The sequence below is a fragment of the Ixodes scapularis genome, unplaced genomic scaffold, assembly GCF_016920785.2.
Source record: "Ixodes scapularis isolate PalLabHiFi unplaced genomic scaffold, ASM1692078v2 PGA_scaffold4__175_contigs__length_147842914, whole genome shotgun sequence".
Lineage (NCBI taxonomy): Eukaryota > Metazoa > Arthropoda > Arachnida > Ixodida > Ixodidae > Ixodes > Ixodes scapularis.
The window spans coordinates 139,767,488-139,782,326 of record NW_024609879.1 but is presented as its reverse complement, the minus strand read 5'-3'; the positions used below and the strand labels follow the sequence as shown (position 1 = coordinate 139,782,326).

The 14,839-nt window shown below is 47.3% G+C and overlaps 1 protein-coding gene across 2 annotated transcripts in view; it reads left to right on the top strand.

Moving 5' to 3' along the window:
• LOC120849755 (WD repeat-containing protein 26) overlaps positions 1-14,839 on the top strand; it is a 39,990-nt gene that overhangs the window by 5,024 nt on the left and 20,127 nt on the right. The window contains exons 1-8 of one of the 2 annotated variants that reach the window (XM_040221974.3): positions 304-421; positions 1,918-2,017; positions 3,648-3,704; positions 3,839-3,975; positions 4,917-5,014; positions 7,502-7,713; positions 10,217-10,327; positions 11,817-11,957. In XM_040221974.3, coding sequence (XP_040077908.1) covers positions 1,997-2,017; positions 3,648-3,704; positions 3,839-3,975; positions 4,917-5,014; positions 7,502-7,713; positions 10,217-10,327; positions 11,817-11,957 — 777 coding nt within the window. In that variant the 5' untranslated portion in view covers positions 304-421; positions 1,918-1,996. Of the gene's footprint in view, positions 1-303; positions 422-1,917; positions 2,018-3,647; positions 3,705-3,838; positions 3,976-4,916; positions 5,015-7,501; positions 7,714-10,216; positions 10,328-11,816; positions 11,958-14,839 lie in introns of those variants that run through there. The other variant, XM_040221975.3, reaches the window with a different exon arrangement.

Sequence of the window (14,839 nt, the reverse complement as noted above, 5' to 3'; positions counted from 1 at the left end):
GTTTGCCGACATTCGCCCGCTCTCTCCGTTTTACTTCTCGCCTCACCTGTGTAGCCTCGCGCGGCTCCCTGTCGATATGCTATCTTGCCATCTTGGCGGGACATCCGCGTTGGCTGCCACGTCATTTCCAATTCACACCGTTTATTTAGAAACATAACAATCATTTGTTTGTGGGCGTAACATTCCCTCGTGAAATAAATTGCACAGCCAAGCAGGACAGGCTGTCAAAGCCACATCATTCCTTTCTCAGAATACGTCCGTCTATCGAAAATAAGGCCTAATTGACATAAGTGTTGAGCTTAGTTCTCGCAGTTGTTCTTCCGAAACGTTCAATTTAGACTTTGTATTCCTTTAAAAGCTTTTAAACAAAGGACTGACTTCATCTACGGAGCCTTGTAAAACTGCATGCACGAGTGGACAGGTAATCGAGTTAAGCATTTTTTCCCAACTTTTTCTGAGTCTGAGTGGGGAAAAAGGGCTATTTCTTGGGATATTACGGTATGTTGCTTCTCATTGCAAGGACTACATTTGGCTTCAATAAGCTTTTGGTGTAATCAAGACAGTCTAGAGATTCTCTGAGCAGCCACAATTATAAGTTGTTAGTAAGCGCGTTGATAATGATGTAGGTTTAGAAAGAGTTATATACGTAAAGACAAAGGACCGGACAACACATCTTTTAGATGTGTTGTCCCGTCCCTTGTCTTTACGTATATAACCCTTTCTAAACCTACACAATTATAAGTTACTCTTTTTTTTTATGAAAGCAATGATTGGCACTTAGTTTAGGTGTCACTGTGTTATTTCTGGCTTTTTGTCATTTAACGTGATGGATGTAAGTGGTTAGTCATATTTTAAAGATTGCTCGACTGTGAGTGCATGTCTCGGAAACTGTCTAGCGGAACGAGATTGCCAAGCTATAGTTGTTGCATATTGCCGCCCTAGCTCTTTTTCGAATATTCGACCTAGAATGTTTTGGAAAGAGTTAAGGCGAGACTCACTAGACAAGGTCATTCTGGCCTTTTTATAGTTTACGCTCAGGGTAAGAGTGTATGCGAATCTTTGAGATGAACAGCGAAGCGTATCTTCATGATGGTGCACGGGGCAATATAAATTGTATGTTATATTTATTGGTCATACCAACAGCTAAGAGTCTTAAACAGTATTGCACTAGTCCTGTACAACTGAAAATATGTAGAGCATTGTCAGTGTGAATCGTAAACCTTTACTATGAGATCTTAGAAATGAAAATGGAAATAAGATACGCTGATCGAAGTTTGTGGTGCATCCTTTTAAAAGACAAAACAAAGTGGAAAGTTATGAGATGGGGTTTGTACGTACCGCCGTCAATGGGGCTGCCGCCATACTCATGATCACCTCAAGCACTGTAGTACAGAAGGTTCACTCACCGCGGAGTGTTACTAATGCACCCGTTTATGGGGTAAATTGACATAATTGTGTGTGTGAATTTGAGGCCAATTGTTTTTTTATTTTATCGGAGCACTCACATTTTAACAACAACGAAACGTCGTGAGAACCACTCTGTGCAACGTATGAACCATGTTCAAAACTTACTAAATATGATTGGAGACACAGTGCCCTGCTTATAGAGCACTGATTGCATCAGGTGTTACAAGCCCACGACACAAGTCCTTAATGAGGAGGCAAAAATCAGTGTAGGTGTCTGCTCAGTTTGTCCCCAAAATACTTGTTTATATGGTGCTGTATCCATATTATTGGACTTTATAGTAATGGGACATGACCACACACAAAATACAAAACAGACAAGACAGCTTCCATACATTTCTTTTATCTCTCTCGTTTATTCATTTAATCGTTAAGCACTCGGGAGTTTTTGCACGAAACTACTGTGGGTGGATTGGCCTGGCCTGACTTGCCTCTCGGTGCTCTGCCTCGTAGCCGGACAGCAGAGCAGCTCATCCAGGAGTCTGGCTGCAGCTTGGACCACCCAGCCGCTGCCAAATTCCAGGCACACATAATGGATGGAGACTGGTCCAAGGTGAAGAGCTCTTTTATTGCACTTGAACTTGAGCATGCAAACAAACTGAAGCGAGAGCTGCATTGATTGACTGTCGCCACTTGGTACACCTGCATTCCGGATTGCCGATTTTAATGGCCCCCTTATTATGGCCGAATAGATTTGAATGTGCCCGTTTCGAAAGGAAGCTCTTCCTGCACAACAAACCCTTTTCAAAAGTCAGGTCCACCTAGCGGCAGTTTCGAAAGCTCCCAATATTTACGCTCTAATGTGGTGATAAGAGGACAGAATTGCCCAAATCGAGCTCACTCGGCTTTGCAAAGCGAAGGCGACGTAGAAGGACCAACTTGCAGGAATCGCTTCCCCGCTTTCCATTCTGTGCTTTCAAGGACATCTAATTTGCCTGGTATGGCGAAGCTGCTTGATGCTGCCATTGAAGCGTCAGGTTTGGCTTTGAGCAGAGTGGTTAGACCCAACATTTGAAAAGGGTCTATTATGTACAAAAAAATAAAATACGGTAAAACCTTGTTATAACAACATTGAAGGAGCGGTTGTAATTATTTCGTTATAACCATTAGTTTGTTATAGCCAATGTCCATTTCTTCCCACTATTAGCAAGCAAGGGGAATTATGATTGCTTTGTTATATCCATTAATTTGTTATATCCCATTTTGTTATAACGAGGTTTGAGTGTATAGAAAAATGCTGTTTCTGCTGCCCTTGAAACCCTCCTATTGGATGCTGATGCTGTCTGTGACGCAGTAAAAGTTTGTTGTTGCCTATGTTAAATAGTTCCTTGGCACAGCATTGCATCTATCTCTACCTCTTCGGCTTGTCTTGGCTCACACTCACTTGAGAAGGCTTGGATATAAGTCAGTGCAACGAAGCGGAGGTTAATCATCAGTGTGGTCCGTAACTGCAAAGCTATCAAGACTTGAAACATATCGAAGTAAACAATTGCATATCACATTTCCTCAGGAGTCGGCAGTTTACAGAATGCCTCTCTCAGCTTGGCGTGAGCTTGACGTTGAGCAAACGACCAGTGGCTCTCCGATGGGGCCATTGTGGACCATTTCAGTAATCACTTTCTGCGCGCTGCCGTATTGTTTTTGTCTTGGGCCATGGAACTTGACCTGAGCCTGTGCAGTAGCTCTCTTCCACAGAAAATGTGATGCCATGCACGCGTCCAAAATCCACAATCCAGTGACTCCCAAATCTTTGCCTGGGTGATAAGTGTTGTGTTCTTGATTGCATGTATGTTGGAAGCATTCACTTTATTGTCATCATCAGCAGCCGCCATCAGCTTGTTATAGCATGTTATTTCTTTTCTGTCAGACCAGATTGCCTTTTGACTTCCAAATTATGAACAAAAAGAAACAATAATAAACTGGTGGTGACAAACAATTTGCTGATGGATGGATAGATGGATGTGAACGGCTCTACCCTCGATAAAGGGCGGTCGTTTGCTCCACCTGGTATAAGGATGATGAAGTGAATGTTGCTGACGCAGAATCAGGAACGCCACATCAGGCGTTGGAAAGGTGTATAGAGTGCTTTTTGTGAGCCTGTAGTGTCGTCAAGATGGACAGTACGGCAAACGAAGAAAAAGATGAGCCTTATCAGCGACGGTTTTCTTTTTTTCTTGTTACAGGCAGAGTCGGATCTCAACGAACTGAAGACGTTGCTGGCGTCGTCGCAGACACTTGTGGTGAGCACCGACTCCGCGACAGTTTCTCGCTTCGATGAACTTCCGCGGTTCGCAACTTGCGGGCACGAGACTGAAGTGCCGCGTTCACGATACGCGTCGCTGAAGATGGGAACGTCTTGTCACGTTACTTGCAGGAGATGCAGTTCCTGATGCTCGAGCAAAAGTACCTGGAGCACCTGGAGGAAGGCCACCTCCTGGAGGCACTCAATTGCCTGCGGCACAGCCTCACCCCGCTGCGGCACAACACCCAGCGGGTGCACGAGCTCTCCAGGTGAGGGCGCCCTCCGCCGCTACGGTGCCTCCAGCAACTGGTGTGTCTGGTGTCTCGTACCACCCACGCGTCTAAAGTGGTCCAGGGGTCCGATTTTGGTCACCGCGAGAGCCAGACCTAATTTGCCGCTTACGGAGCGAGTAAAAATAGCATTCGTAGACGGTTTGTTTGCTAATGTGAGCAAAGAATGCGGTTCGCCTGCTACAGAGCGCCACTTGCAGACGGAAATGAAACGAAAGCATGCTGATTCAGCTTTAAGTATGCTGGGGTGACTTACTGTTAGGCCCACTTTAGACGGGGCAATTTCTCCCTGCAACTTGTTGTCGCAACACCAGCAATGCGGGCTGCCCGCATTTGCACGCAGCAACCGATTGCTGCGATTTGCCATTTTCGTTATCAAATTTTATTTTTCTCGCGCTATTTAGAGAAGCAGTTACACGCTATAAAGATCTTCTTTTACCTTTAAGTGGCGTTGAGAATACTGACTGATCTTTCTGAAACGGTTTATTCCCAAAGACAATCGATTTCAAACCAGAACCAAGACTTTAGTTGTCATTGTCACCGGCTCTGGTGTCACATGGAAATATTGCGTCCCTGATTGGCTGCTGGCACTTCAAACGTCTTTGAGTTGTCCGAGTTACTCGTCCGTTTCGAGCCGGACGCGATCTGAGCAATTCGTGTCGCACTAGGGAAAGCTAGGGAACAACTCGCCAGCAACGCTAAAATTGCTGGGAAAGTTACCCCGTCTGAAGTGGGCTTTGGTACAGGGAGATAGTTTATTCTCTCGTAATGGCGTGTGCAAGCCGAATCGGACGAATGCATAGAAAATCGGGTTTGTGTGACTCGGAGGTTGGTTTCACTTCGACGTCGTCTCTCGAGTTTTGGGCCATGTCGGGACGCCAAAAGAAGGCCGCACGGTTTGCGTTCTTGTCTCGACGCAGTTACATGATGTGCGGGACGCCGGAGGAGCTGCGCCTCATGTCCCACTGGGAAGGCAAGGGACTTGCGTCGCGGCAGAGGCTCATGGAGAAGCTTCAGGGTGAGCCAATCTGCCCCTCCCGACTTTGTGCCTTGCGTGCTTCCGACCTCGCTAGTCCACGGCGAGGCCGTCTTAAAACCTCGGTGTCCGCATTTTGTGAGCCTCTTGTTTGTCTTTTTATCTCCGTCCAAACATAGTGCTGGCGGTCCAAACCGATTGCCGAAGCTTCGTAACTAACCGTCGTCTCGTTCAAACATCATAAGTGATTGGCTGAAAAATTCAGTTGGAAAAATGGGGCCTGTTTTTTGCCCGTTTTCGGTAGCTTGTGCCATTCAGCTCAATACCGTATTTACTCGAGTAATAGCTGCTCTGTTTATGAAGAAAACCTGAGGGTTCGCTTTTCCGCGGAGCACGCAGATTGCCAATCACTGCGATCGACAACATGACTTTAGCGGTTTACAGGGCAGAGATAACGTCTTCGCGCAAAGATACCATCTGTGAAGATTGCATTTGTATGGAGAATTGAGTTCTCGATCTAGTTATTCGCTATGTTATTTATGTGCAGCGCGATGATTGGCTGTATATGTGCTTTGCGGGAAAGTAGAAGCCAGGGCCTTGTTCATAAATAGTGCGGCTATTGCTCGAGTAAATACGGTAAATTCTAGAGTTCCGTCATCCGCCATCTTCCCCATTTAAAATTTCCGAAAATTGCGTCAACTTTTGAATAAGATAACGGTTGAGGCCCGTTCAAACAGTTGCGACTTCCTAGGACCGTGTACCTCGAAAACTCTTAAAATCTCTTAGGACGAGAGAACCCACTGGTACCACCTGCCTTGAAGCCGTGGAACACTAAGCGGTCCCGTATATTTCCTATGTTTTTCGCGCATCATTCCTTGTTTCCTGGCTCGGAAAACCGTTTTGTCGATGTTATAAACAACCATTTCTTGTAGGTAGTACATACATTTGTCCTTGCCGATACCGCAAAACCTTCGCTCTAGTGAAACAGAGCTCCTCGGTCACGAAAGATGTTATAGAGGTTTTAAGGCACTTGGCCCTAAGGAGTCGCAAGTGTGTGCCCTTGGGTCTGAAACTTTGCCAGCGCTACGTTTGGCCGGTAAATGAGCGTTTGGCTACGCATAGCTTATTTTCTTGATAAAAGAAACCCTGTACATTTCTTGGGGTAACACCTCATAGATTTGATTGTTATTAAAGCTTCGGAGGCCGAAATACACTCAAGGTCACATAATTGAGGTCACGAAATGCCCGTGACTGAAGCGCCCGTGGCTCAAGTGCCCTCGGCCGAAGCGCCGATCACGTAAGCTCTTAAGCGCCGGTAGTTGAAGCGTTTGGGATCTCCCTTGCTGCTACCCGTCTTGGGGAATGACACAGCGCACCGGTTCAACAACACGAAAGCATTTAATGACCACTATCGCCCACGCCGCGATTCCAAAAGCCCCCGCGCATACGCTGTGACGGCCCTTTATCAGCGGCGGAGCGCTACTCACGTGGCCAATTGCCCTTGGCCTTTTCGCTGTAAAGATGATCACTGATGATTGTCGGAGGGGCAACCTGAGCCAAACGCTTTGAATCCCCAGGTTGCCCACAAACTGATCTGACCCGACATCCTTGAGGTCGTCCTAGACGTCGTCTTTGACGTCTAGGACTCTAGGACGTCGTCCTAGACGTTGTTGTTGAGGTCTTCCTAGACGTCGTTCTTGACGTTGTCTTCTAGGACCCTGTCATAAACGTCGTCCTCAGCGTCGAGAAAAACTTCTTTAAAAATGATGCGTGCACGGCATATTTCTTTTCCGAATTGTTTCACTAACAATGTTCCTTTAAAGCTAAAGGCCCGTTCACACTCATGCAACCTCTTAAACTGGGTTCCTTGAAACCTCTTGCAACGAGAGGACACACTGATGCCATCTATTGGATAGCAGTGTAAACTTGGTGGTCCGGCATATTTTCTATTTCTCTCGCGCATTACCCTTTCTTTCTTGACTCGAAAAACTTTTGTCAACGTTATAAACGAGCCTTTCTTATAGCTATTAAGCACATTTGACCTCAGAAATCCCGCAAAACCTTCGCTCTTGTGAAACGCAGTTTCAGGGTCACCGCATAGATGGCGCCAGCATGCCAGTGTGTTCTCTCGTCCTAAGAAATTTTAAGAGGTTTTAACAAGTCTCGTCTCTCTCGGTCGTACTCGGTTGCAAGAGTGTGAACGGGCCTTAACGCATTTCATAGCATTTTTTAGTTGAGCTTGTAGACTGGAAGTGCTTTGCATTTAAGAGCGAAACACATGTACGACGAAACCGTCCGATCCGACGTCCGACCACGCAATACGACGGTCGGAGGCGAGGGTTTTCAACGCTGTCCGATGCTACGAAAACCCTCGCTCCCCAAGGTCATTCCGGCAGTCCGCACGTCCGGAAGGTTTCGTTGTACATGTGTTTCGCGCTTTAGGAGAAAGGGACGGAAGACGCGCCGGTCGCAGATGCGTTCCGTGGCGCCGTAGCTTCGACTCTCGCAAACGAGGCGTCCTGGTGGCAGGGTTCCTCCCGCCAAGCGTGATGCTGCCCCCCCGGCGCCTGCGCGCCCTGCTGGCCCAGGCGGTGGAGCTGCAGCGGGACCGGTGCCCCTACCACAATGCCCCGTTCTCGCCGAGGGGGGCGCAGAGCGGGGAGGCCGGCCTGGAGGACAACTGCTGCCTCCTCACGGATCACCTCTGCTCCAGGGAACAGTTCCCCTGCCACACCCTGCAGGTGGGCGACGCACCTGCCGGAGAGATCCGGACTCTGCACGACGGCATTCGGACGCTCGCTCAATTGCGTACAGAAATTTACAAAAAAAACTGGTAGCCATATTTTAATTTGTCGACTGAACCGCCGCGTGCGCGATTGCGACATGCAAGAGACGGGACGTTGTGACATCTTTTTTTATTGGCAAACGTCTAGGTAGCACACTGGAGAAACGAGCATGGCAATCCTAGGGGCCCAGTTTATGCTTTATATGGTCTTGCTTCAAAGCGTTAATTAGTGCCCGAGTACTTTTTTTTTCCCATTGCTATACACCAATTTGTGTTTACAAACAAACCGGAGCGCCCCTAGCGGCACATCGCTGGCACCGCGCGGGCACGATGGGGCGTAAGCAAGAAGCACCACGTCCGTATCAACAAACCATTGCAATATGATGTTGTTGGCATCCGTGCAAGTCTCCGGGCTTTTTTTCGTGTTGGAATTGTTGATTATACCTGTTCGTAGCAACATCTGACTACTTTAGTGGTCCGAGTGAAGTTAACAGGGCTCGTTACGCCGCAAAATTTCGCGTAAATAATGTGGCGTGCAGCAATTCATTTGGCGTAAACGCCGCAAAGTGGACACTAAAGCCCGATTCGCGTGATGAGATTCTGCTCGCTATTTTCCGTCGTGGCGTCACTTGGGCGGCAAAAGCATGAACGGTAGCTGTGATGCTCGTTGTCGATACTGAAAATCGTAATCAGAAATGGACCAAGTGAATCGGGCGTAACGAGTTGGGGATGGCCACTGGTAACGATGATCAACACTATTGTTGACACTGAAGCCTGCTTATCCCAAACAACTTTCAAACTTACGTCTTTTGGGGACAGCACTTCTTATCGCTCCTTCGTTAACTGGCTGCTGTTGTTTCATGAGCAGACGACAGTTTGAACTATCAGACGGCCGTTTGAATGTGAAGACGCACTGAACTTGGTCCGCGGGTGGTTTGGACAACCTGGCGGTTTTCCCGCGTTCATGTTGGAACAAAAAAAAAAAAAAAAAATTTGCAACCACAAGTATTTGTGAACTCAACCAAAAGTGCTTTTGCAAAGCAATCGCGGTTCGATGGTGCCTGGTTTCCATTTTCATTGCACCTATTTACGTTCTCGGACTAATCGAGCAATCGGAAAACATGAAAACCGATCTTCAAATCTTTCCCGGCTCTTTTGGTACAACCCTAGTCGCGGTGTTTTGACGAGAAGGCAAGTTTTAGTCTGGCTTGTTCAAAAAACAACACAGGAATGCCCGCAACCCCAGTCTAGAAGTGCGCCCAATGCGCCATCACCGCGGCGTGACGTAACAGAGTTGATTTGGTGTGTATGGCTCTTCTGTGGCTTGTTACATAACTGCCAGAGTGCCAGACTTAAGCCAAATATGCCACGCGTGAGCCGAAAAAACCGGCAGTGAAGCCTAAATCTGGCACTTGTTGAAGCTTAAATCTGGCACTTGTTTGGCAATTTAGGCCCAAAGTTGCCACCTGAAAACTGGGCAACTAAAAGTGAAGCCTAACTCTGGCCAATTTAGGCCAAAACATGCCAGCCGATAGCCAAACTACCAGCAGTGAAGGCTGACTTTGGCACTTGTTTGGCGAACTGGGGCCAAGGCACCCAGACTCTGGCCAACGAAGGTCAAGTTCGGCTCTACCTTGGCTTCTGCAGGCGTTCTAAGGCCTTAAATTCCCAGTCAAATACCAAATTTTGGCTGAAAGAACAGTGCTACCTGGACTGTGACTAATCACGCGACGAAGTCACGTATTTAATGAGTTGCAACACGTGAAAGAATGTCGTTATGTCCCATGACCTGATGTCACATGACATGATTGTGTGACGTCAATGTGTTGCTAATGTCGCCACACCGCAGAGCAAACGATGCATTACTTCTCGACGGCGGAGGCACATGCAGCATGCGCATTACGCCTGGCTGAAGCGGACAGACAGGTCAAAAACGTCTACCGAGTTCTTGACCTTTCTGTAGTGCATAACTTGCGTATTAACAGTATGACATATTCACGTATCAGCAGTGTGATGTAGTAAAGTGCGACATAGTGCGCAGCTTACGTATATTCGTGGAAATATTTGGGGAAAAGAAAGTAATAAGCGACGAGCTACCAAACGCCAGCATCCGACTAGAAATTCCTGGGAGATGCTTACACTTCACAGCGCACAAGAACAGACACACTTCAAAAGGTCACTCGCACAAAGAAAGAACACCCACGCTGTGCTGTGAAGTGCTTCAGCACTGTGTGGGTGTTCTTTGTGCGAGTGAACTTTTGAAGTTTGTCTGTTGTTGTGTGCTGTGAAGTATAAGCGTGAACCACCAACTTGCCCAAGCTGAAGTTTTGACCAATTCCTGGGACATTTTCATGTTTTACCGAAATGGGGTAGCCGTATTGGCCGAGTTACCCAACCTGGGCGACGAACAGAGGGCTAATGCTTGCTTCCTTCATGACCCCCACTCTTTGTGGCGCCAGGTGCTCAACGACCACTGCGACGAAGTATGGTACTGCCGCTTCTCCCACTCGGGTGCCCTCCTCGCCACCGGCTCCAAGGACTCCACCGTCAAGATCTGGGAAGTGAACCCGGTGAGTGGTTCACTTCCTTCTCGCCCATCAGATGCGCTGCTTGTTGTTGTGCAATTGTTTTACAGTGACTGTTAAGGGCTAGCTCCCCCACTATCGTGTTCGCGGACAAGCGGCGTGTCAACACAAAACTCGAGCCAGTACAGCTTCGCTGGTCTTCCTTCTTCACCAGAGTGGAAAAGCTGAATTTCTCTAGGAGTCGTCTTCGACGTCGTCCTTGAGGTCGTCGTAGACGTCGTCCTCAAGGTCTTCTTAGGAGTTGTCCTTGAGGTCGTCCTAGACGTCGTTCTTGAGGTCATCCTAGACGTTGTCCTTAAAGTCGTCCTTGAGGTTGCCCTAGACGTCGTCCTATAGGTCGTCCTAGACATCGTCCTCCAGGTGTCGTCCTTGAACTCGTCCTAGATGTCGTCCTCTTGTCGTTGTCCTTGAGGTCGTCCAAAAAGTTGTCCTTAAAGGACACATGCAAAGGAAAAAAAACCTTTTTTTAAACAGCTTAGATGGAAAAAGGATATCATAAGACAATTTTACAACAAAGAAACAAAATTTTTAGAGCTATATTTACGGCGCTATACGAATTTGTAGTTGGCACTCGCAGGAGCCGCCGCTGGTCACGTGGTAGGCCCGCGCGCCGCCGCACTGCGTTGCCGACGCATGCTGAGCGTTGTGCGAACGCCGCTTCAACGCGTTTCTTCACGCCGCCGTCGCCGCCGCCGCACAAGTTCGTCTGCTTCGTCTGCTTCGGGGCGCCGCCGCTGTCGTCTGACCGGCGCACAGGTCTATCACGTCTGCTTGCACTTTTTCAGGAGTTTCCTTTGGGCTCTAAAAGTTACTTATTTGTCTTGGTTTTTTGTTATACTTCAAACAAAGATGAATAAGTTACTTTTAGAGGCCATAGGAATCTTGCGAAAGAGCGCAAGCACCACGTGATAAATAAGGACCAGTCACGTGATGAATACGGACCACTTTTCCGCGGTGCCCGCGGGCGCCAACTACAAATTCGTTTTGCGCCGTAAATATAGCTCTAAAAAGTTTTTTTCTTCGTTGTCAAATTGTTTTTTAGCGTCCTTTTTCCATCTAAGCCGTTTAAAAAAAATGTTTTTTTCCTTTGCATGTGTTCTTCAAGGTCGTCTTAGATGTCATCCTCTAGGCATCGTCCTAGACGTCATAAATATAACAGCTTCGCTGGTCCTCCATCTTTACACGAAGTGGAAGAGCTCTACAATTTTCTGCACGGAGTTCTACCGACTTCATATATCACTGAATGTTGAAAAAACATATTTACAGTGATGCCTGCAATCCTGCCAGTCTAAATGAAACGGGTTTTTAAGCAAAAGTTAAAGGACTTCTTAATGACCGAGATTAATGCTCGACCTTGTCGGGCATTCTGGTTTTAGGCTCGGGAGTCCTTCCAGGGAATAGGGGAGGGTTCGATAGATACAATATGATTTAAACGGAAGGTGACTTGCGGTTGCGGCGTCCTTTGAATGACCAGGTGACCCTGACGCTGTCGCACAAGCGGACGCTCGAAGGCCACTCCTACGGAGCGTCGTTTGTGGCCTGGAGTCCAGACGACTCTCACCTCATTGTTTGCGGGCCGGAGGACTGCTCGGATCTCTGGATCTGGAACGTGCAGGTTTGTTAATTCATTTACGTACTAATTTTTTATTTATTTCAATACCCCCGGGTTTTAGAGGCATTACAGAGGGGAGGCAAAATGAACAAAACATATTAAAGTGATAGCTTTACAGGGCCAACCAACCTTGGGAGCTGCGTAGGCACAAAATGTGTAGGTCGGTCAGTCTGTAACTGACAAACGACCTTGAAATAAAAATGGCAACCGGTGTCGGTGATCAAACCCTGGTCACTGATGTGGAAGCCGGGTGCGCTGCTATCTAAGCTGCGGACCCAGCATGCAGGAACGGGGGGAGCAGAAGCAGGTGGTGTGAGAAACCGCACAGAGTGGATTGAGGTGGGAAGGACCAGAAAGAGAAGAGCAGAAACGGGTGGTGTAGAAAGAAGGCACAAAACAAGTAGTGGAAAGGGCAGGAAAGTGCGCTTTCCCATCCTGGGTGACCCAAAAAGGTTGGCGCAAGGGCTTTTTATTCAAGTGGAGCTGAAGGGAAGCGTGCGCAGCTTCACAAAGTGATAATGGTGTGACATAATCTGTTTCTATAAAAACCCCGCCCTAGGCACTACCTGAACCAAGAGCACCCCCTCCCCCCCCCCCCGAAGCAGTGAAAGACAAAGGGTCATCCTGTCATAGGCACCATCCGAAATAAGAGTGCCACCCACCCTATAAAGCTACCACATTTAGAAGTGTTTGGCATGATGAGTAAGCATGCAGCCAATCTTATAGGATACAAATAAGTCTAGTGACATGAGCAGCCGAGGATTGACAAGAATAATTGGTTGTTGCAATTCGAAATGAATTGAGTGAGGATTTATACACTAAAGATGCGAAAAGGCAGTTTTATTCGTATGACGTTTAGGGAATGAAGGGGGTGGAAGATTTAATGCGGAACGCATTTGAACGGCTTGCCCAGCCATTGCGTTGCCACGGCTATAGCTGTGTTGTGCTTTTATTGGCTAAATTTGGCAGGGTAACGTCCCGCTAAATTCAGCAGGGTGCCACTCTGATCCAGACTGAAAAAGATGCGTCTAGCTTTTGACGTGAAACATTGTTTGGCTACGTGTTTGGCATTTTGTGAAGCCCAAAACTGAAGCCTGGACAAAAACATGGCCGTGAGGCTCGACACTGACTAGTTTAGGAAGGAAGGGGTGGGGAAGAGGCAATTGCAGTGAAAAAAACATTTGCCCCGGGCAGGAATCAAACCCAGACCATGTAGATTATTAAGAGAGAGTTGAGGTGCCATTTGGCGGGAAACCCCTGGGGTTCATCCGCTCTGCGTCTGAGAGATGGCAACTTGGCAACTGGTCACATTTTTAAAACCCAGGTTAGCGCCGGGATCTCCATTCCAGGAATTATTGATAAAGGTGTGCGAATATCAAAATCTTTCGAAGCGAAGCGAATCGAATAATAAAGGTTACGAATCGAATCGAATATTTTCGAATACGAATAGTAGTTTCAAACAAGGAGATATTTGAAAACAAATATTTTCTATTTGATGTGAATTAAACAAGAATACTTAATAAAAAACACAACTGGATTTTTTTTTTCAACAAACGTTTATGAAAAGGTTACTTTTATTGCAATAAGAAAAATGTCACATATGTTACTGTTAAAAAAAACTAATGAAAAAATATCAGTCTTTAAAACACCATTCCTTGAGTGAGGTTAGAGAATGTAAATAAAAGTGCAAAAGTGAAGACAGTTCGACAAGCCACAACGCAGTCGGAGACCGCATCGCGGACAAAAGGAGGCACTTGAGCGTAAACGCAAGTACACAAGCGGTGGCGGGTCCGCAAGCCGCAATACAAAGTCGATGATTGCGTCTCTACTTTGTGCGATCTCTTTTTACGCTGGTGAACGCAACCACATGAACATAAACGGAAGTACACAAGGGGAGGCGGGTCGACAGGCCACAGCAGAGTTTCAGATTGCACGATCGCGTTGCGCAACCGCACTGACTATGCGCCACCTCTTTCCGTGTGCAATAGTTCTGTCCACAGAGGGCGCCACAAAGATGCAATAAATTAAGAATATGTTTTTTGTTGTTTTTTTTTGGCAAGGGGGGGGGGGAGTCTCACTTTTACTAGTGAAAACGGGTAGAAATAAATAACAAAAGGAATACTGGCAAACTGATGAACCAGAAAATCAAGCGAAAAATAACACAAGCCAGATCATAGAGATCATACATACTAACTCTAGAGGAAAAGGTCCGCCATTTTCCCATACATTCTGGCTGCCGCAAGCGGCGGATCATGCAGGCAGAACCTCGGGGTCCCAAACACGGTTACATCATCAGAGCAGTTTCGTGAACTTCAACAATCCACGAACTTACCGGTGGAAAGATATTCGCGTTCCTTTCAAAGCTTTCTTTTTGCATAGCGCGCAGATGTACAGCCTCGCAATAACGCTAAGCTAAACCATATACCCGGCTTCGCCGATGGGGCGCGGGTGGGCGCGGTTGAGGAATACGAAACTGCGCAACCACCAGATTTCCGAGATTTTGACAGAAGGGAAGTTAATGCAGCGTAATGACTTTATTGCTTTTTATAAGCGTTAGAATAGCTCAGAATTTAGTTTACAACGTTAAATTATCACTGTTTATATTGCTGAGAGTTTTCACTCTTCGCGTTTACCATTGCGACTGCCGTCCTTCAGCTGGCAACGTTGCTTTCTTTCTCTCGTGTTCTGTCGCTCTCTTTTGCGATCTTTCACTCGGGACCCCGGGTGTCGGCGCACGGGATTTGCCACTCCTCCTCACCCACCTTTACCCCCCTGAGCCAGATATCACCGATAGCCAGGGGGGTAAAGGTGGGTGAGGAGGAGTGGCAAATCCCGTGCGCCGACACCCGGGGTCCCGAGTGAACAATCGCAAAAGAGAGCGACAG